General features: G+C 38.7%; 1 protein-coding gene and 1 long non-coding RNA gene across 2 annotated transcripts in view; one reads left to right on the forward strand and one right to left on the reverse strand.

Moving 5' to 3' along the window:
• Window positions 1-21,960, reverse strand: part of LOC109422497 (four and a half LIM domains protein 2) — an 866,140-nt gene that overhangs the window by 763,988 nt on the left and 80,192 nt on the right. The window contains exon 2 of the mRNA XM_062852254.1: window positions 9,104-9,186. Coding sequence (XP_062708238.1) covers window positions 9,104-9,186 — 83 coding nt within the window. The remainder of the gene's footprint in view (window positions 1-9,103; window positions 9,187-21,960) is intronic.
• On the forward strand, window positions 8,123-9,221 carry LOC115270420 (uncharacterized). The gene is made up of 2 exons (XR_003899207.2): window positions 8,123-8,387; window positions 8,449-9,221. It is a non-coding gene; the product is annotated as an uncharacterized LOC115270420 (long non-coding RNA).

Below are 21,960 nucleotides of genomic sequence, written 5' to 3' on the forward strand. Positions count from 1 at the left end.
CTAAATCTGTTGTCAAACTCACTTTGCAAAAAAGAAGGAATTTTACTTGAGGAAAAGAAACTTTATTTTATGCTGTCACAACATTGAAACCATTATAATGCATGAAGTTTTTATCAAGACCAAAGTGTCTTATAAAGTAAAACTACGAACTTAGAAAAAAAAAACAACACTACACGAGACTACTATTATTGAAATTCATCGTATTGCTTGCAAATCGATATGTTTCCAATATAGTTTAGGCTTGTACTATAAGATGTCATTCACATTGCGTTTCATTCGGTGAGGTAAATTCTTAATAAAACCTTGTGATGTTTTGAAAAAGATTTCAATACCAGTTGTATAATTATCCTTAACCAAATGATTGTTTGATTAAAAAAATGTAATGAAATTGAAATTGCTTATCATGACTAGATAATATCACGTAAACCCGCTGTTTCATCTTATTCCACCCGTTTCAACTTGACCCTGTGTACCTTATTTTAAACCGAGTGTTGAATTATCATTTTTAAATGCATTAACATAATATGACAACGTCAATCTAATTCTAATGTTTTTTGTGTCAACTTTTTGTTATTTGAGACTCAACAGCCCACTTAACCCTAAAGGTATCAATTTATAAGTAACAAGGAGATAAGTCTTTGAAAATTATAATATTTTGTATGGACGAAAGTCCTCAACAGATCAGAGGCAGAACTTTTGCAAATAAGTCACACACACTCAGTATAGTCGACTCACACTTTTTGGCAAATATCCATGTGGATGTGGTTTGAGATGCAAAGTATCTGCAATTAATACCCGCCATTTCAGGCAAATTAGCGCATGAAGGGTTTGTGCTGCAAATTGTATGAGTCACAGGTGTATGGTGCTTCCTCAAATGTATGAGTCGCACTAATGGAAAATATATGTTTACCTCCATTATAAATATCTATGTGCCAGACAAATGGAAGGAATGTAGACTTTAATGATTTATGATTTTCGGCAGACTGTAGTGGGCTGGACACATGAAACGAACGCCAAACAAATTTCAACTCGTTGTAAAGGCTTTTGCATTCGTTTCTATCTAAATGGATTCAAATTTATTATTAGAAAGGGGACTTTTTCTAGCGGAGTTTAGGTTCATCAGATTTGCGTAATACCATATCATATGAGAAAAGTGGTAAACTACTAAAATCGAATTTATTTTAATTTTCCCCGATGGAAGATTTTTTAACCTCCAGAATCTTAATATATATTGCTAAGGCTAACTTATAACGAAAAAATATTTTAGGTTCATGAAAGTGCGATAATAATCCTGTTTCAACACACCGTGATCCCTGACAAACCAGAGTGCAAAAAAGGATTTCTCATGGATGGATTTTCACCGGGCGGTTGTACAAGCCGAGAAACAAGACAACTACTGGAGAAGCGCAATACCGGACTGAATACTGTGGTGGAGTTCGGATTCGACAAGAGTCTACTGGCGCAACGTACCACCGGTCGTTTGATCCAACAGGCCAACCGGTCATATCACGAAGTGTTGGCCCCACCGAAGGTCCCAATGAAACGTCTGGAAGTCTGACACAAGCAGACCAAACCCTTGGCCGACAACTTAGCCCTGCGCGGATTGCACTTCCGGGTCAATTCCGCCAAAAGTGCGTCGCTAATATTCGATAACATTGATATTATCTGCACCATTATAGCAATCTTATAAATAAAGCATATGCAAGGAAATAGTTTTGCTAATTGAACGTTCCTGTAATGGTGGTTTTAGTGCAATATGTTACGATTTGAACATAGTGTACTAAAATACGACCATTATAGAAATGTTCATCCCAAATTTAAAGCTTTCGATTATATAAAAGCAACATAACCTCATTTGAAGGAATTTTTGTGTGTGCCCAAAACAATCATCCGATACAGTTAGTTTAAGTCTCAAGTTTAGGGATCAAATTAAGCATAAACATGCTTGCATCCACCATGAGAATATGTAAAAGAGCTGTCAAACCATCAACAATAAATATTGTTGATGTATGCATAATATGATGGAGTCAACCATATGTTATGCTCTAATCAGTTCACCAATTTTGATCATTGCAATGCATTGCAAGCTTCTGTTATGCTTTGTCCAATGGTATTATGCGTAATACAATCTCAAAAAGGGCTTATATAAAAGTCAGTGCACAAATATGCTTGTTCGCGACCGAAATATGATTGATGTAACTTTATATTTTTCTCTGTGTGAAGCACAACGATCAGTTAAATACGAACGCAGCCAGACAATCATCCATCTAGGAAGGCCCATTTTTTGTAGCTTTGCCATTAACACATTATGCGGTACTTTATCGAATGCTTTGGCGAAATCAATGTAAATTGCGTCCACCTGTCGGTTTTTCTCAATGTTTTGCCTTTGGTCGTTGTTGATTTATCTCTTACAAAACCGTGCAGATCCTCGGAAATAATCGGAATCATAAACAAAGCGTTCCAAAACCTTAGGCTTAGACAAACAGTTCAGTATTGAAATACCGCGATAGTTTTCTGCGTTGTGTAGGTTTTCAGAATTATGGATTGGAGTAATCGATGCTACCTTCCATTGTTCAAGAAATTGCCCAGATGAAAAAGATCGGTTAAAGATAATCGATGCGGGCAAAGCCAATACTTCGGCACATTGTTTAATAAACATCGGTGAAAGACCATCGGGTCCAGGACCTTTAGAAGAGTCCAGATCCGATAGACGCCTGTAGACCTCGTCAACAGAAACATTGATGAGGGCCATGTTCAGATCATATTCCACAATTCGGTTCGTCACCTCATCTGTTAACATAGGTGAATCATTGCTGTACACCGTTTTGAAGAATTCTGCCAATACATTAGCGGATTCTTCGACAGAACTTGCAACAATGTTTTGAAAATGAACGTCACGCGGCACACTATTTGATTGCCGACGCTTTTTTACGTAGGACCAAAAGGCTGCTGGGTTAGCTCCAGGTCAGAGATATACTCACGAAACGCGTACCGTTTTGATGTAGAGGAAAGTCTTTCAAGTTCCTGAAATGCTAGAAGATTATCTTCCGATCGATGCTTCAAATACCGCTTCCGTGCCTTACGTAACCTGTTTCGAAGAGCGAGGAGATTACTGCTCCACCACGGCTGAGTACAACGAGCTACAGTAGGTTTCTTTCGAGGCACGTGTTGTTGGAGAATATTGTAGATGATATCGTAGAACTTTGAAACAGCGTCATCTATCGGGCACTCATCAAGAACTGCATTCCAATCGAAGCTGACTATTCTTGTGCAGACTGCGTTGAGGTTGTAATTCCGGAAATCAAAAGAGCCATACTCGTCATCGTCTCCATCATCCATCGAGGGAAGATAAAGGTTCAACAGGAAAGGCTTGTGGTGTGCATCAACTTTTAGAATTTTAGAAACTTCCACTATATCTGGTTCGTTAATGAATGCCAGATCAAGCAATCGCAAATTTCGGTTGAGAAAATGAAGTATTTAGAACAGGCCTGAAGCCAGAACTGATTCTGTCAGGCGAATTTCTGACCGAGAAGAATAATTAAATCCTTGCTGTTCGCCGCTTCACACAAGTCATTCACACACAAGGAATAGTGCTCATAGACTGCTGGCTCGGAACCGGGTCTAACGTAGATACAACAGACGAACACTGTTTTCCTTGGAAGTTAAATACGTACCGCTGTTTGCTCCAGGCCAGTCCTGCGCGTAATCGTAACTGTGTACTTCGCTACGGACTTGCTTCCGCACTGCCATCAATACACTTCCTTCCCGGCTGAGATGGCTCGTAGAAGGGCTGCGGTCGCAACGATAAACGTTGTATTCAGTTGACAACTCTGCTTCATGGATAGCGCTATGCAGCCAAGTCTCGGTGAAGGCAACGACGTCATAATCACAGCTGCTCAGTTCTAGGAATAGACTATTTGTATTTGTCCTCAACCCACGCACATTCTGGAAAGAAGAAAGAGGGTGCAACGACGAGCGGGCTACAGAGGGACGAATCGTAAAAGTTGTTCCACAGACAAACAGACGTAACACTTGCAAAATTTCCATCGACCACGCTTTTAACGATCATTTTAAATTTTTATAGTTGTGGATTTCACGACCAGAGGCGCGCGCATCGTTTTTTTATGCGTTTGACGTTTCACGCTAGCGCCTTCTGTTGACGATATGGCACAACACAGTGATTCGTGCAACTTTTCCACCAGGTGATGGTAATGTGAACTGGGCGATGGATTTCCATAAAAATCGTTCAAGCTGTTACGTCTGTTTGTCTGTGGTTGTTCGTTGGATAAAGTAACTAAGTCAGTTAATGGTGCATGAGATTCATCGACGTTGAGGGAGCTGGATTCAGTTCTTGGGTGCTCGGTGTGCCTCTGTCCGTGTTCTGGCGTGGCATCCAAAAATGTTGAGCACTCGGCGTGGTATCAATGAACTCCCGAAATTGTATTTCTGGAGTCCAGGTGCCAGGGTCCATGGCCTTAGTCTTTAGATCTCCGCAAATACCAACTTTGAATGATATAAAAGACAACGTAGATAGAGGCCGTCCTTTAGGCACAAGTGATTTGGTAACAACATCATCCACTTTCAAACAGCTCTTGGCAAGGCTAAAAATGTCGTCCTCAGTGGTTTCGGGCGAGATCTTCGTCAGGTATAACCAGAATTTGCTCTCAGATCTTTCAGTGCATGTTCTTGAGGAGGGTCCAGTATGTACCACGGAGTATTTTTGATGGCTGCTCAGGACCCGGTAAGGAGTTCTCGTCTTGTTCACGTGTCCTCTTCGGAGTCGGTCGGCGGTTGAACTGGAATCGACTGGGTATTGCAGAAAGAAACGCGGGGGAGAGTTTGTCGAAGCCTCCCTGAATCTCCTGCCTCAGCTCAGTGATCAGACGTTCTTTGATCTCAGACTTCAGTTCGTCGACCAATTTCTGATAAACGTCATTCACCTCTTTAGTAGCGGCACAGACAAACAGACGTAACACTTGCGAAATTTCCATCGACCTCGCTTTTAACGATCATTTTAAATTTTCATAGTTGTGGCTTTCACAACCAGATGCGCATCGTTTTTCTATGCGTTTGACGTTTCACACTAGCGCCTTCTGTTGACGATATTGCACAACACAGTGATTCGTGCAACTTTTCCACCAGGTGATGGTAGTGTGAACTGGGCGATGGATTTCCATGAAAAACGTTCAAAGTGTTACGTCTGTTTGTCTGTGGCAGAAGTATTTTATGAAGTTACATAAAACATGTAGGAGTTATTCTTGGAGGGTTATGTGAAAGAATTTCTATAGAAATGTTTGAAAAATTCCTGATAAGATTTAATTTCTTTGAAACAATTTCAGAAATAATCGTTGGAGGAGCTTTTGGGAAAGTCCTTGGGGGAGCTCCTGAGATTCACCACAAAAGTTCAGTTAATTGGACGAATTGGTTTAATTTCCCCAACAGAGTAAAAAAAAACGCCATCGCAGGCTTGGAGGAATTTCTGGTAGAAATTTATGAGTATTTTTTGGAAAATCGATGATAAAATCGCTGAAGGAATTTTTAAAGAACATCCTTGAGGAATTTCTGAATTAAATCATGAAGAAGTTTCTAAAGGAATCCTTGAAAACAATTCATCGGGAATTCGTGCAGAAATTGCAGGCAAAGGTACTAAAAGAATTTATGAACAAATCCCCTAATCAAATGTTGAAGGATGATTTGGAACAAACCCTGGTAAAACTCCTGAATATTCTTCTGGATTCTTGAAATAATTTCTTGCACAATTATTATTATTGCACAATGTCTGCACAGTATTAGTGGGTAAAACTTCCTGATACAATTTCCCTAGAAGAGCTTGTGAAATATTCATAATGAAATCGCAAAAAGAAATAACCTGGAAAACTGGAGATAGCTGTGCAGTAATTTCAAGAAGAGATATTCTTGAGATATATCTGGAGAAACGCAAAGAAATAAATCCTGAAGTGATTTCTAAAGGAACTCCTGGAAGAATCTTTGAAGGGATTCTTCAAGGGTTGCCGGAAAAAATAATCTGAAAAAAATCCATGAAGGAAGGTATTTATAAATCTCTGGAGAAGTTTGCGATCCCACCCGTTCAGGAATATCTGAGGATCTTCCAGGAAGCCCCCCTGGAGGAACTTCCAGAAGAATCTGTTGAGAATTTTCTGGAGGAATTCCTGAAGAAACGCATGAAAGAGTTCTTAGAATCCTTCTAGGCATTCCTGAAAAGAACCCTAACAGAACTTCAAAGAAAATCAGATTTTACCATGACAGCACTGGTCTAAAATGAGTTTTAGAAAAGAATATCCTAAGAAGAGTCGTGCGACGTTGTGAATTTCACTCGAGAGGAATCCTTTATAAATTTCCTGGTAAACGTCCTCAATAATTCTCTCTTAAATTTATAGCATAATTCTTCCAAGGACAGTTTTTATTGAAATCTCTGATTTACATACGTTTACACCTTTCACATAAAATAGATGAAAATTGTACTCAAGTACACGAAACAAATAATTCTGTATTAAAATTTTCTAGCACTTAACAAAAAAAAAATAAGGTCACGCCGATTACGCCGCCGCCGCCGCTGCCTCAAATTACTATACACGCTGCCGCCGGTGAAAACTGCTTCGGCGCACACGTCTAATTTTGATTTCAAGATACAGATTTTTTGGTATCATTTAGAACAAAACTTAATTTATTACTGATAAAAATTGCGAGAATTGTACAAGTATATATGAACGATGATCCTTTTGTGGAATTTGATAAGCTTTGATTTCGAGTTATAATCATTATTGTATGTTTTTCCGTTCAGCAGTTATGATTTTTTAAAGCGTAGAAAAGCCCGAAATTACCAATTTGACTTTAAGCACTTCGAAATCTTTGTCAATCAAGCTGAAAATTTGACCAGAAGTTCATTTTAGCATGATCATTTTAGAACTCGCTTGACCGGTGGAATTGGAGACATTTTCTAAAATGTGAACATGTCTGGCGTATATAGATACAAATAACAATAGATGTGTTAATATGTTGTATTTTTGTATTTTGATAGGCTGTTAAAAATCGTTTAAACATTTGTTCAAGTGGGTAATAATATTTTTTTCGTATGCATAGACTACTTTTTGCTACGCAAATTCTTTATTTCATGAACTACTTCAGCAGAAGCGGTGATCAAAGTAGGGTATGTGTTCCATCATTAATCTCACGCTCCCATATTCATCCTATTCGAAAACAAGCGATTACGGCACCGATTGATTCCGTTCTTTTTGTTTTCAAGGGTGCTCACTTCTAACAAAAAATACAAAAATAAGAAACAAAACAAACAGCGCTTCAATCCTTTGTTTTTCGTAGGATGAAAATGGGAGCCACATGCTAAAAAAGGGAACCAATACCCTACAAAATACAGCCAAGCACCAAGCTATAATTTAATCTCTGTTTTCGCTCTTCTTCTCCCACTACAAACTAGGGCTGTGCAATTATCGATATTATCGATGATTTGATTTCATTAGAATTATTGATTTTATTCCTTATACAACGGGCACATAAAGTTGTTTTTTTGTTTTTCCTTAAAAAAAAGTTATCGATTATCGATACGATATCGATAATTTTGAATCCGATATATCGCCGATACCGATATGGAAGGAATTTTTTATCGCCGATATCGATAAACTGTCAAGGTGCACAGCAGAGAGAGCTTACGTCCGCACAGCACAAGAGTACGATGCGAACGAAGTGGATAATAATATTTTTTCGTATAGGGTATTGTCGTATTGGTTAAAAATTGACTGAGTTCAGGCCGAACATGTCTAAAGGTCCAATCTGCAGAAGAGAGGCTCTCTTTGATTTCCCTCTCTTTCGTTAATATCTCAGCTGTTTATTTGTATTATGATTGTCTCCTTGCATTGAACGATGGTCTAAACAATCGTCTTTTGATTTGTACTGCAAAAATAGATGAAAAGTGTACCATTACATTGCAATAATTGAAAGAGAATGTGAACAAAGAGAGCCTCTCAAATGCAGATAGGACCTATTGAAATGTTTGGCCTGAGTTATAGTGGAAAACAGACGAATATAGAAGCCACCGCCCAAGTGGCGCGATACCCTACCTACATAGACTACTTTTTGTTATGCAGGTTCTTTATTTCAGGAACTACTTCAGCAGAAGCGGCGATCAAGGTACAAAATACATACAGCCAAGCACCAAGATAATTTAATCTCTGTTTTCGCACTTCTTCTCCCACTACAAACGTAAATAATAAATATGTATATGTATCGGTTTGTTTGATCCAACGCCACCGGCTTGCGGCTTTTCCAACGCAACAGTGTGTTATGCTGGATTGTTGATAGACAGATAAACACAACCGTCCATCGAGTGCAGTTGATTCAACATGTATTTTGCAGTAAGTGTTCGTATTTTTTGTGACTACTGTGCCAAGTGATATCTACCTACTGATTGTTTAGTTTCGTGCGTTCTGAACAGTGCAAATAACGACCAACCATGGGACTCTGCTGTTCATGCCTGGAAGATAATACGCGGCCTAGCCGAGGAGGGGAATCACCCCCTCCATTTGTACATGTTCAGCAGCCAAGGCCACAACAACGACAACAGCAAATGGCCAACGGCCACAACCTGTTGATCGAACCGAGGGTTGCCGTGAGGGTTGCTCCCAGGCCCAGAGAGCAGCTGCTGGTGATCCTCGAAATGCAGCAATGTATAGCATGTGGTCAAGACGGTCATACCAGGGAGACATGTCGCTACCGGGAGAGACTTTGTTTCTATTGTCGCGAGGAGGGCCACATCATTGCAGTTTGTCCGGCCAGAAGGCGCCAGCGACAGAGACGAGAGCAACGTAGACCCGTGCAGCGAAGACAGCGTAGACAGGCGGCTCTACGCTTCTAAAGTGCCATTTCCATAAACACTGTTTCCAAAGGAGTAGAAAAAGATCTCCGTTTCAACCATGTTTAGTCTAGTTTAAGCTAACCATACGAGTAAATGTATTTATTGCATTGTCAGCAATATGCCAACATCCAGAGAACGATCGATGTTAAGATCGTTTAAGTTGAGTTTTGTTTATCTGTTCATGTTTGGTGGTGTTTGTCACTGTTTTTAACCTACCTCCATGCGTGTGGGGAAAATCCCGGACACTGATCCGGGCACTCGTCGCACTCTGTGCCATCGAAGATTTCGTTGATGATCACCTGGAATAAATGAAAACAAAAGACTTTGTGAGATACATGCTTTTTTTTCTTTCAAATCTGTTGTGAAACTTTCCCATTTCATAAAAAAATCCGGTTGCATTTTTACAGCATGGGATGACTGTAAACACATTCAGCTCGATATTGTGTAAAAGGAAATTGCGCCAAAGCCTCGGAGTTTGAAGCATATACGCTTCGTAAACATTCTCAAAGGGCTTAGCGCCATCTGGTATCGAATAGCAGATTTACTTGATGATTAATTTAAATTTCCCATACTGATACAGATAAGCGACGAACAGCATTCAACAAAAGTAAATAGGCATTGGGGACTACGAAGGTGATGCTTTTGATTGCGATTTTCTGCAAAAATGTCAATGAATGAAGATTTTTTTTGTTTTTTTTTTTCACTCATTCGCCCATTAAAAACCCCGTAGGCAGAAAGAGTGTTTCCCGGCTCATCAACCTTCGTAGTCGTGAATTGGATAGAATCAGCCCAGTGACAAATCTCTTTTGTTATAATGGCCCCAAAATGTGTTGATCAAACGAATGATTCCTTCAGTACTGACTTTGGGTTCTTCGGGAAAGTAGCTTTTGTTGGAAGTTAGGTAGCGTAGAACGCTCGGGTAGCGTCGAACCTTCAGGTACGTGAACGGCGGCAGTTTTGTTGGTAGGTACAATTGTTGGAGAGATGGCAGAGGTATGAAGTTTGGAAGAAGTTTGTTGAATTGTATATACCTGAATGGAATAAAGAGTGTGGCGGTTGCAGATTGAGGTATCAGTCGGCAGCCGTCTAGTTTGATGGAAGATGTCTAGCGTTTTATTTTCATTGTAATTTAGAAACAGGCATCGACGGAGCTAGCCTCGCTATGGCCTGCGTGGCCATGGTGGACTAGCCTCCAACAGGTTATGGGCCCAGGAACGTGTTCCACAGCACGTATCGACCGGGAGAAGGATCGGCCGCATAAGCCGCGGAGTCGCAGCACGGGATCCTTGGGCGGATGGATTGGCTGCAACGGAGGACAGGATCCATGGGAATGTTGGCGATACGGGTCAACTGGATGACTGCTGGCTGGTCACCGGACGGAGCTCGAGGATTGTTGGATCGGATGCAGCTCGGTGGTCGCATCTGGACGAAGAGGTTGGCGACAGGAGGAGTGATCCGGAGGACAACATGAAGGTGGAGCTCGGAGATGGACCTGGTCGGAGTTCGAAACTGGTGTAGAGCTGGTGCAAGCGTCGGAGTAGGGCCACTTGCCAAGCGTTGGAGTGAGGAGGAGCTTCGAGCCAGGAGGAGGTGATCGTGTTTCGAAGGTTGCGACGCTAAGGAGGAGTGTTGGAAGTTAGGTAGCGTAGAACGCTCGGGTAGCGTCGAACCTTCAGGTACGTGAACGGCGGCAGTTTTGTTGGTAGGTACAATTGTTGGAGAGATGGCAGAGGTATGAAGTTTGGAAGAAGTTTGTTGAATTGTATATACCTGAATGGAATAAAGAGTGTGGCGGTTGCAGATTGAGGTATCAGTCGGCAGCCGTCTAGTTTGATGGAAGATGTCTAGCGTTTTATTTTCATTGTAATTTAGAAACAGGCATCGACGGAGCTAGCCTCGCTATGGCCTGCGTGGCCATGGTGGACTAGCCTCCAACAGCTTTTGGTGTTGTTTGAAGTTTATATTGGTTGTTTTACTGTGGTTTCCATTGAAATGGTCATTGAAAGTCCCATTTCATGTGATTTTACAATGTTTTTGGCAATTGCATTTTTTTTTATATTTTTCAACTGGTGTTACTGGTGTAAATGAGGAACAGTCTGTGGTTTTGGCAATTTACTTATTATTAGGGCTGGTTATTTTTTGTCAGATTTTTTTTTTTGTGTTAACTCTCAATACCCAACCCCGCCTTTAGACGGGGTATAGTTTGAGCATTTTTGTAATTTTTGTTTCGTGGAAAATCAAAATCTATCCTAGTTTTATAGTTTAAGGGAATCGAATACCATTTGGACCCCAAATTGACTTCTCTATATCTTTTTATTCTGTTGTTTTAGAATATTTATGTCTTCGTCAAAGTTGTTCGGTAGGTCAAGCGCCACCTGGTGGTGAATTGGTTAATTCAAAATTTTCCCACCAGATGCCGCTATTTTGGCATTAACAATTAAGTAATATAATATCTTAAAACAAAGTTATCGGACCCTTGCATACGCTGTCGTCACAGTTCTGTAACCATGTGTGTTGCTTGGGTATATTAATTTCAAAGCATTTGAACAATGATAGAATAACAACGTTGCAAGTAAGAAGATACACAATAAACTGAGAAGAACTCCTTTTTTTTGTTTTTATGCATGTGTATTTTAACATCCCGCTAATTCTACACTTAAGAAGAACTCCTTGTTTGTGAACCAATCATGAGAATATCGTGGAGCGGACCTGATGTGGTGGTTAGAACACTTGACTATCACGCCGAGGACCTGGGATCGAATCCCAATCCCGACATACTCACAAAATGTGAGTTCTTCCTTCGGAAGGGAAGGAAAACGTGGGTCCCGAGATGAACTAGCCTAGGGTTAAAAATCTCGTTAATACGGACAAAACAAAAAGTTATCGGACGATCTAGAGCTTGAAGAAGGGTCACGTCTTTGGAAGTCGAGCGCTTACAGATAATGAACCGATTAATTTGTAATTTCACCACTAGTTGGGTGCTAGTGTGCATGTAAATGTTGTATCTCATATATCATTGAATCTTTACCACTTAGAAAGATGACGTCTTCGAGAAAGTTGTTGTGTTGGTCAAGTATTTCCAGATTATGGGCCGTTTGATTTGAAACTCTACACATAGGTGGAGCTAGTGAGCATGCTAATTTTGCATCACATATATCTCAGGATCCTGATACATAAAAAGATGGTGTGTTCGACATAGAAGTTTAATAAGTCAAGAACTTAAAGATGACGAAAAATTTGATTCGGAAAACTACACATAGGTGGCGCTAATAAGTATGCAGATTTCATATTTCAAATATCCTAGAATCCTAATAACTCTCTTACCGTCTCTACTATCTTTAGCAAAGATGTTCTGTCAAAAATTTACAGATAATGGACCGTTTGATTCGAACCTCTGTCACTAGATGACGCTGATGAGCATACCCATTTCAATCCATTTTTATATCAGGATCCAAGTCAGGATCCAGGTTATTTAGAAAAAAAATAAGATTCTGCAAATAAGTTGCAAGAACTTATAAATGATGAGTCGTTTTACTCTGCATTTTGCTCATAGGTGATTTCAGTGAGCAGAGCATGCAGTTTGTACATCTCATATAGCACAAGGTTCTGAGAAAAAGAGGAAAACGCACAATTAAAAATATAATATTTCTCTCATGCAGAGTTTATGTGCGGGTGACTAGACTCCTGCGTGTAGAGTGTTGGTGTGTTCGGCAATACTGTTACGCTGGACAAGAACTAACAGTTAATGGGCCGTTTGTTTCGATATTCCACTAATAGATGGCGTTAGCGAGCCTAAAAATTTCAGTTTTTAAATATCTCAGGACACTGGTTACTTAGAAAATGGTTTCTTCGGCAAAACTGTTTGATAAGTTAAGGGCTTACAGTTTTTGTACCATTTGATGGAAAATTTCATCTCTAGGCGGCGCTAGTTACGAATTGACAATAGGTTGCAAATGATTAGAATTTCTAAAAGAATATTCAACAACTTGTATTTTTCCCTTCAGACATATTTGAGTCAAGTTAAATGGTAATCAAAGATCAATGTATTTAGCTGGAGAGCTGCACTCTGAATAGATTTGAAACCTCTACACTAGACCCGAAGATAGAAAAGAGTACGTAATCTTTCAGAAGCAGTTTAACAGCCGTACGCGGAAAATGGTATCCATTACGACACTGTTGCAAACTGACTCAGAAAGTTACGGTAGAAGATTGGAAAGTTTTCAATTGGTCAGTCAGTCAGGATTTGCCTATGTAGTGTTACGGTCACACGGTTTGTATTTGTCTTCTTGTTTGGTTTTGTGGTATGGTTCAATACGTTTTTCTGCTTTTTATGTTCCTCCTCGTTAAGTCAGTTGTAGAATGTTTATTTTTTTATCGAATCAGTCGAACCTCGTATGTTAAAATATAGTCGCTCCTGTGTCAAATTGTTTTCTTGGATTCGCTAATCGTTTTCTACTTCTCTGTGTTCATCTCTTGTGTTCTTAAATTGTCATCGGTCCAAGACCCACAGAAATATGTAACTGAACTCCTGATATGTTTCTGTTGGTGTCATAATACCATCTAAGAGATAAACAAAAATACATCAAACTGGTCAGTTGATTTCAAAAAAATTCAACAATAATTAAGGCTTGTCAACTATTTTGTTTTATTCTCCCTACAAAAAATATGAAAAATATTCCAAATTCGTTCAATTGTCCTATCGGTCCTACCTAGATAAGTCATGTCATTTTCTCAAGCGTAGCCTAGAAATGTCAACCTAGTCATACACAAGTGACGTCGTTCAGTTCATAAAAAGCAGTCAGTTTTTGTCCAAAATGTCACGTCGAACGCATTGACGTCAACAATGCGTTTAAGTGTTCGCACGTTAGCTTCGAATCTATCAGCACAATTAAGTGCTGCAAATATCCTTCCCACTATTAATTCGTCGGTTTATTTTCATTGCTTTATTTAAACAGAATATGACCAACATTGTAAAAATTCGAAAAAGCGACTATGACATTAATAAATTACCAATCAAAATTAACCGACAAACGTGGGAAAGAAAGCCCAAACAACATTTTGAAGTCAGCTGGCTGTAAAAGGTTCCAAAATCTGTCACAAATCCTATTATACTTTTATTAGGATTTGTAACGATCATCAAAACCTTCTCAAATCCAACCGACTTGGAACTATTGCTTGGGAATAGACTCTAATGAGCCCCAGCGGATCATCCTATTTATCGAGCATGTCTGATGCATATGATCAGCCATACTCCATCTGCAGCAGCCGGTTCGTGATGAACCGTTGGAGGCGCATTAAAGTGTAAAAAGGTGATATGTTTCACTAAAGAACACTACATTATAATAATAAAAATGAAACTACTTCACTTTAATACCGTCAACCCCTGCGAACTTGGCCAGGGGTAATCAAAGACCAATGTATTAATCATTAATTTTCAAAATTTCATTAAATTTGGTAAACTTAACTCTAAGACTGTAATACCCAAAGTGGGCGAAAATCAGGTCCAAGGGGGCGAAAATTATTTCAATGCAAAATGGAGGGCGAAAATAGTGAAAAGGAAATCGCCCCCCTTTTTCAATAATAGAAATCCATATATAATATGAGCAAATGAGTTAAAATCTTTGAAAAAACATGCTAATGGCCTAAGTTATACAGAATCATAAAATAAGTGTAGTAGTTTTTGATGTTTTTTTAGGCGAGAGTCTAAAGGATTCCTACATTTTTTTTCTCGACTGCTACAAGAATTTACGAAGCATTCCTTGGGAATTTCAGAAGCTTCTAACCAATGAGAAAATCTCTAACACACTTTTTGGCAAACATTCGAGAAAAGGTTTACCAAACTCATGTAAAGAAGATAGTGTTGTCCCGTAAAAAATATGTTTTGAGTTCATAGACGGATTTCCGTAGAGGCATACAGTCAAGAATATGGCGAAGTAATCAGACAATTTTTATAAACATATTCCTGGTGATATTGATGAGGAAGCTTCTGATAGGATTTATGATGCGATTCATGTTTCCTCTCCAGTTAAGGTCTCCAGTTAGCCTATTGGTTAAAGCTATAATTCGCCAATCCGGAGATGGCGGGTTCGATTCCCGTTTCGGTCGGGAAAATTTTCTCGACTCCCTGGTCATAGAGTATCATTGTACTTGCCTCACAATATACAAATTCATGCAATGGCAGGCAAAGAAAGCCCTTCAATTAATTACTGTGGAAGTGCTCAAGGAACACTAAGTTGAAGCGAGGCAGGCCAAGTCCCAGTGGGGACGTAGAGCCACAAAGAAGAAGAAGATGTTTCCTAAAGAAAATTATGAAGACTTTTCTAATGCAACTCGTCACACAGTATCTAACTTTTCAGGACACTCGTAAATTTTGATTATTTATTCCCAGAAATTTGATGAGAAATAGCCTAAAATATTTCAAGTTTGCCACAAGAATCTTCATTTTTTCAGTACCACCATCAAGTAGCGTTTTTATTCTTGTAATAAGGTCAATCTTTGCATAATAATATTGAAATTTACCATTCCTAAATTTCGTTCTTACCTAAACGAAAACAGAAGATCCGGAACCATTTGGGAAGGGAGTCACATTTTAGTCACTTTTCCGCGGTCGTTATCTGAGTTATAACGGGCAAGTACCCAAAATACGACCCCATGTTCAAATAGTTCCATCCCTATATTAGTAGTTCAAAATCATCAGCTTTTTTTTTGCTATAACTCAGTCAATGTTGAATCAATTGGCGGTTTTTTGTACGCGGATAATACGATTCGTGCCTATATATGGACAAAATTTAGTGAGAATCGGTTTAAAATTGACTGGGTAATAGCTAAAAAACGACCCGTGCATGAAAAATAATCGGTTGTAATTGGGTGTGTATGTAAAATCAAACAACAAAAGAAATTTGTTACATGTAAAATTTTGCAATTTCAGTCTACTTAAAAAAAATCTTGCCTATGAGGGCGAAAAAATGTTTCATCAGCTTCAAGGGGCGATACTTCGGACAAGTTTGGGAAGCACTGCCCTAAGATATAGAAGTTAAAAGAACTGCGGTGATATTTGGTGTATTTTACTAAAAACACTTTAATTTTACGTAGAGTTAATCAATCAAGCCCAAACATGTACCAATTTTAGCCAACTAATTGGGGAACTTGCAGTCAAAATATGAGAATTTTGGTACACTTAATAAGAAGGTACAGCTTGTTTAAAATTGGCTAGCTAATCATTAAAATGTCTATGTTTTTGCAAATTTGCTACTAGCGCCACCTAAAGACAGAAACTCTAACCGACTAATAATTCAACTGAAAGTCCTTAATCTTTTTCACAACTTTGCCGAAGACACCATATTTCTAATTAATAAGGATCATGAGATATGTAAATTTTAAAATTTGTTTCCACTCTAGCGCCGCCTAGCGGTAGAATTTCAAATCATACGACTCATCATAGAAAAGTTCTTCAGCAGCTAAATAACTTTACCGAGGACACCAACTCTCTAAATATATGGGATAGAAATTTTGTCAGTGTAACGTCTACTTGTCTTTGACATCACTGTGGTGGATAAGACATGCACAATAAGAATTATTATAAGAAATGTGTCATTACTTCTCTCCGTGTATGATATTGACACAAACGAGATCGCTCAACCCTATGCGGTGAGGGCGGCGAGCTTTAAACTTGACGTTTGTGCTTTCTTACCTCCGACGCCGTTCAGTGGCGTTTGTATTGGTAAAGGCGAGAATGAAAGCGCGCTTCAACGGAACGCGCACTTCGATGAACGAACGAAGAAAACAAAATGAATGAGGATGAACAGACAGATGCGTGACTGAGTTTGTGTATGTATGCGTGTGAGAAGAGAGAAAACGTGAACGGGAAAGAAACGTTTTGGAAAGAAAGAGCTTCAGTCTAGTTTCTACTTTTGCGGCATAAGGATGCCAGAATTTCGATGTTCGTGTTTTGAATTTAGAATTCAGATTTCGGTTACCACAATGGCGCAGCAAATGCTCCTGTATAGTAAGTATGTTTACAAATAGCAATTGTTATGAGGAAAAGAGAGGGTTTCGGCTGGAAAAAAAATGCTTGCGAAAGTTCAAGCAGAAAAGAAAAATAATGCTTGCGAAAGTTCAAGCGGGGAAAAAAATATGTTTGCGAAAGGCCAAACTGGAACTAGGCTTGCGAAAGATCAAGCTTGCAAGAAATGCTTGCGGAAGATCAAGCAGTAAAAAGAGCTTGCGAAAGTTCAAGCTAAATCGGAAGAAAAGCTTGCGAAAGTACAAGCTGAGTAAAAATGCTTGCAAAAGATCAAGCTTGTAAGAAATGCTTGCGAAAGATCAAGCGAAAAAAAAACAAGCTTGTGAAAGTTCAAGCTGACTCACAGACAAACAGATCAAGTTTTTAATCTGAGTAGAATTTGAACGGCTATTAAGCTTGAATTGGATTGGATTTCGATTATATTTGGATTGGATTTAGATTGATTTGGGTCGGATTTAGCAATTAGTGCTTGCGAAAGTTCAAGCAAATCAGAAAAAAAGGCTTGCGGAAGCTCAAGCGGGGAAAAAAGTCATTCGTGCGAAAGGCCAAAGAGAGTGGAAATATGCCCGCGAAAGACCAAGCTTGTAAGAAATGCTTGCGGAAGATCAAGCAGAGCAAAAAAAAAAACTTGTTTGGTCAAGCTGAGTCACAGACAAACAGATGAAGTTTATAAACTGAGTAGAATATGAACGGGATATGAATTGGATTGGACTTGGATTGAATTTGAATGAGATTAGATTGGATTATACTGGGCTTAAATTAGGATGGATTTGGATTTCAATTGGATGCGGATTTGATTCGGATTTGATATGGATTGGGTTTGAACTGGATTGTGATTGCATTTGGATTGAATTTGGATTTGTAATTGGAATATGATTTGCATTTGGATTAGATATGCATTAGATTTGGATTGAATTTGGCTTAGATTCGGATTGGATCTGGATTTGAATTAGATTAGGAAGGAATTCGAATTTGATTCGGATTGGATTTGCCTCGGGATTTGCATTGTATTGGGCTTGGATTCAGATTGGATTTGGATTGGATTTCGATTAGATTCGGATTTGATTTGGATTGGACATGGATTTGATTTAGATTGGATTTGGATTGAGTTTGGATTGGATTTGGATTGGATTTGGATTGGATTTGGATTTGGATTGGATTTGGATTGGATTTGGATTGGATTTGGATTGGATTTGGATTGGATTTGGATTGGATTTGGATTGGATTTGGATTGGATTTGGATTGGATTTGGATTGGATTTGGATTGGATTTGGATTGGATTTGGATTGGATTTGGATTGGATTTGGATTGGATTTGGATTGGATTTGGATTGGATTTGGATTGGATTTGGATTGGATTTGGATTGGATTTGGATTGGATTTGGATTGGATTTGGATTGGATTTGGATTGGATTTGGATTGGATTTGGATTGGATTTGGATTGGATTTGGATTGGATTTGGATTGGATTTGGATTGGATTTGGATTGGATTTGGATTGGATTTGGATTGGATTTCGATTAGATTCGGATTTGATTTGGATTGGACATGGATTTGATTTAGATTGGATTTGGATTGAGTTTGGATTGGATTTGGATTGGATTTGGATTTGGATTGGATTTGGATTGGATTGGATTTGGATTGGATTTGGATTGGATTTGGATTGGATTTGGATTGGATTTGGATTGGATTTGGATTGGATTTGGATTGGATTTGGATTGGATTTGGATTGGATTTGGATTGGATTTGGATTGGATTTGGATTGGATTTGGATTGGATTTGGATTGGATTTGGATTGGATTTGGATTGGATTTGGATTGGATTTGGATTGGATTTGGATTGGATTTGGATTGGATTTGGATTGGATTTGGATTGGATTTGGATTGGATTTGGATTGGATTTGGATTGGATTTGGATTGGATTTGGATTGGATTTGGATTGGATTTGGATTGGATTTGGATTGGATTTGGATTGGATTTGGATTGGATTAGGTTTGGATTTGGATTGGATTTTGATTGGATTTGGATTGGATTGGATTTGGATTTGGATTGGATTTGGATTGGATTTGGATTGGATTTGGATTGGATTTGGATTGGATTTGGATTGGATTTGGATTGGATTTGGATTGGATTTGGATTGGATTTGGATTGGATTTGGATTGGATTTGGATTGGATTTGGATTGGATTTGGATTGGATTTGGATTGGATTTGGATTGGATTTGGATTGGATTTGGATTGGATTTGGATTGGATTTGGATTGGATTTGGATTGGATTTGGATTGGATTTGGATTTGGATTGGATTTGGATTGGATTTGGATTGGATTTGGATTGGATTTGGATTGGATTTGGATTGGATTTGGATTGGATTTGGATTGGATTTGGATTGGATTTGGATTGGATTTGGATTGGATTTGGATTGGATTTGGATTGGATTTCGATTAGATTCGGATTTGATTTGGATTGGACATGGATTTGATTTAGATTGGATTTGGATTGAGTTTGGATTGGATTTGGATTGGATTTGGATTTGGATTGGATTTGGATTGGATTGGATTTGGATTGGATTTGGATTGGATTTGGATTGGATTTGGATTGGATTTGGATTGGATTTGGATTGGATTTGGATTGGATTTGGATTGGATTTGGATTGGATTTGGATTGGATTTGGATTGGATTTGGATTGGATTTGGATTGGATTTGGATTAGATTTGGATTGGATTTGGATTGGATTTGGATTGGATTTGGATTGGATTTGGATTGGATTTGGATTGGATTTGGATTGGATTTGGATTGGATTTGGATTGGATTTGGATTGGATTTGGATTGGATTTGGATTGGATTAGGTTTGGATTTGGATTGGATTTTGATTGGATTTGGATTGGATTGGATTTGGATTTGGATTGGATTTGGATTGGATTTGGATTGGATTTGGATTGGATTTGGATTGGATTTGGATTGGATTTGGATTGGATTTGGATTGGATTTGGATTGGATTTGGATTGGATTTGGATTGGATTTGGATTGGATTTGGATTGGATTTGGATTGGATTTGGATTGGATTTGGATTGGATTTGGATTGGATTTGGATTGGATTTGGATTGGATTTGGATTGGATTTGGATTGGATTTGGATTGGATTTGGATTGGATTTGGATTGGATTTGGATTGGATTTGGATTGGATTTGGATTGGATTTGGATTGGATTTTGTTTTGGTTTTGGATTGGATTTGGATTTGACTTTTGATGGACTTTTATTCGAAGAGTAGAGAAGGGGGCGAATGTGGTGGATAAGACATGCACAATAAGAATTATTATAAGAAATGTGTCATTACTTCTCTCCGTGTATGATATTGACACAAACGAGATCGCTCAACCCTATGCGGTGAGGGCGGCGAGCTTTAAACTTGACGTTTGTGCTTTCTTACCTCCGACGCCGTTCAGTGGCGTTTGTATTGGTAAAGGCGATAATGAAAGCGCGCTTCAACGGAACGCGCACTTCGATGAACGAACGAAGAAAACAAAATGAATGAGGATGAACAGACAGATGCGTGACTGAGTTTGTGTATGTATGCGTGTGAGAAGAGAGAAAACGTGAACGGGAAAGAAACGTTTTGGAAAGAAAGAGCTTCAGTCTAGTTTCTACTTTTGCGGCATAAGGATGCCTGAATTTCGATGTTCGTGTTTTGAATTTAGAATTCAGATTTCGGTTACCACAATGGATTTGGATTGGATTTGGATTGGATTTGGATTGGATTTGGATTGGATTTGGATTGGATTTGGATTGGATTTGGATTGGATTTGGATTGGATTTGGATTGGATTTGGATTGGATTTGGATTGGATTTGGATTGGATTTGGATTGGATTTGGATTGGATTTGGATTGGATTTGGATTGGATTAGGTTTGGATTTGGATTGGATTTTGATTGGATTTGGATTGGATTGGATTTGGATTTGGATTGGATTTGGATTGGATTTGGATTGGATTTGGATTGGATTTGGATTGGATTTGGATTGGATTTGGATTGGATTTGGATTGGATTTGGATTGGATTTGGATTGGATTTGGATTGGATTTGGATTGGATTTGGATTGGATTTGGATTGGATTTGGATTGGATTAGGTTTGGATTTGGATTGGATTTTGATTGGATTTGGATTGGATTGGATTTGGATTTGGATTGGATTTGGATTGGATTTGGATTGGATTTGGATTTGGATTGGATTTGGATTGGATTGGATTTGGATTGGATTTGGATTGGATTTGGATTGGATTTGGATTGGATTTGGATTGGATTTGGATTGGATTTGGATTGGATTTGGATTGGATTTGGATTGGATTTGGATTGGATTTGGATTGGATTTGGATTGGATTTGGATTGGATTTGGATTAGATTTGGATTGGATTTGGATTGGATTTGGATTGGATTTGGATTGGATTTGGATTGGATTTGGATTGGATTTGGATTGGATTTGGATTGGATTTGGATTGGATTTGGATTGGATTTGGATTGGATTTGGATTGGATTTGGATTGGATTTGGATTGGATTTGGATTGGATTTGGATTGGATTTGGATTGGATTTGGATTGGATTTGGATTGGATTTGGATTGGATTTGGATTGGATTTGGATTGGATTTGGATTGGATTTGGATTGGATTTGGATTGGATTTGGATTGGATTTGGATTGGATTTGGATTGGATTTGGATTGGATTTGGATTGGATTTGGATTGGATTTGGATTGGATTTGGATTGGATTTGGATTGGATTTGGATTGGATTTGGATTGGATTTGGATTGGATTTGGATTGGATTTGGATTGGATTTCGATTAGATTCGGATTTGATTTGGATTGGACATGGATTTGATTTAGATTGGATTTGGATTGAGTTTGGATTGGATTTGGATTGGATTTGGATTTGGATTGGATTTGGATTGGATTGGATTTGGATTGGATTTGGATTGGATTATATTGGGCTTAAATTAGGATGGATTTGGATTTCAATTGGATGCGGATTTGATTCGGATTTGATATGGATTGGGTTTGAACTGGATTG

Source organism: Aedes albopictus, chromosome 2 (genome assembly GCF_035046485.1).
Source record: "Aedes albopictus strain Foshan chromosome 2, AalbF5, whole genome shotgun sequence".
Lineage (NCBI taxonomy): Eukaryota > Metazoa > Arthropoda > Insecta > Diptera > Culicidae > Aedes > Aedes albopictus.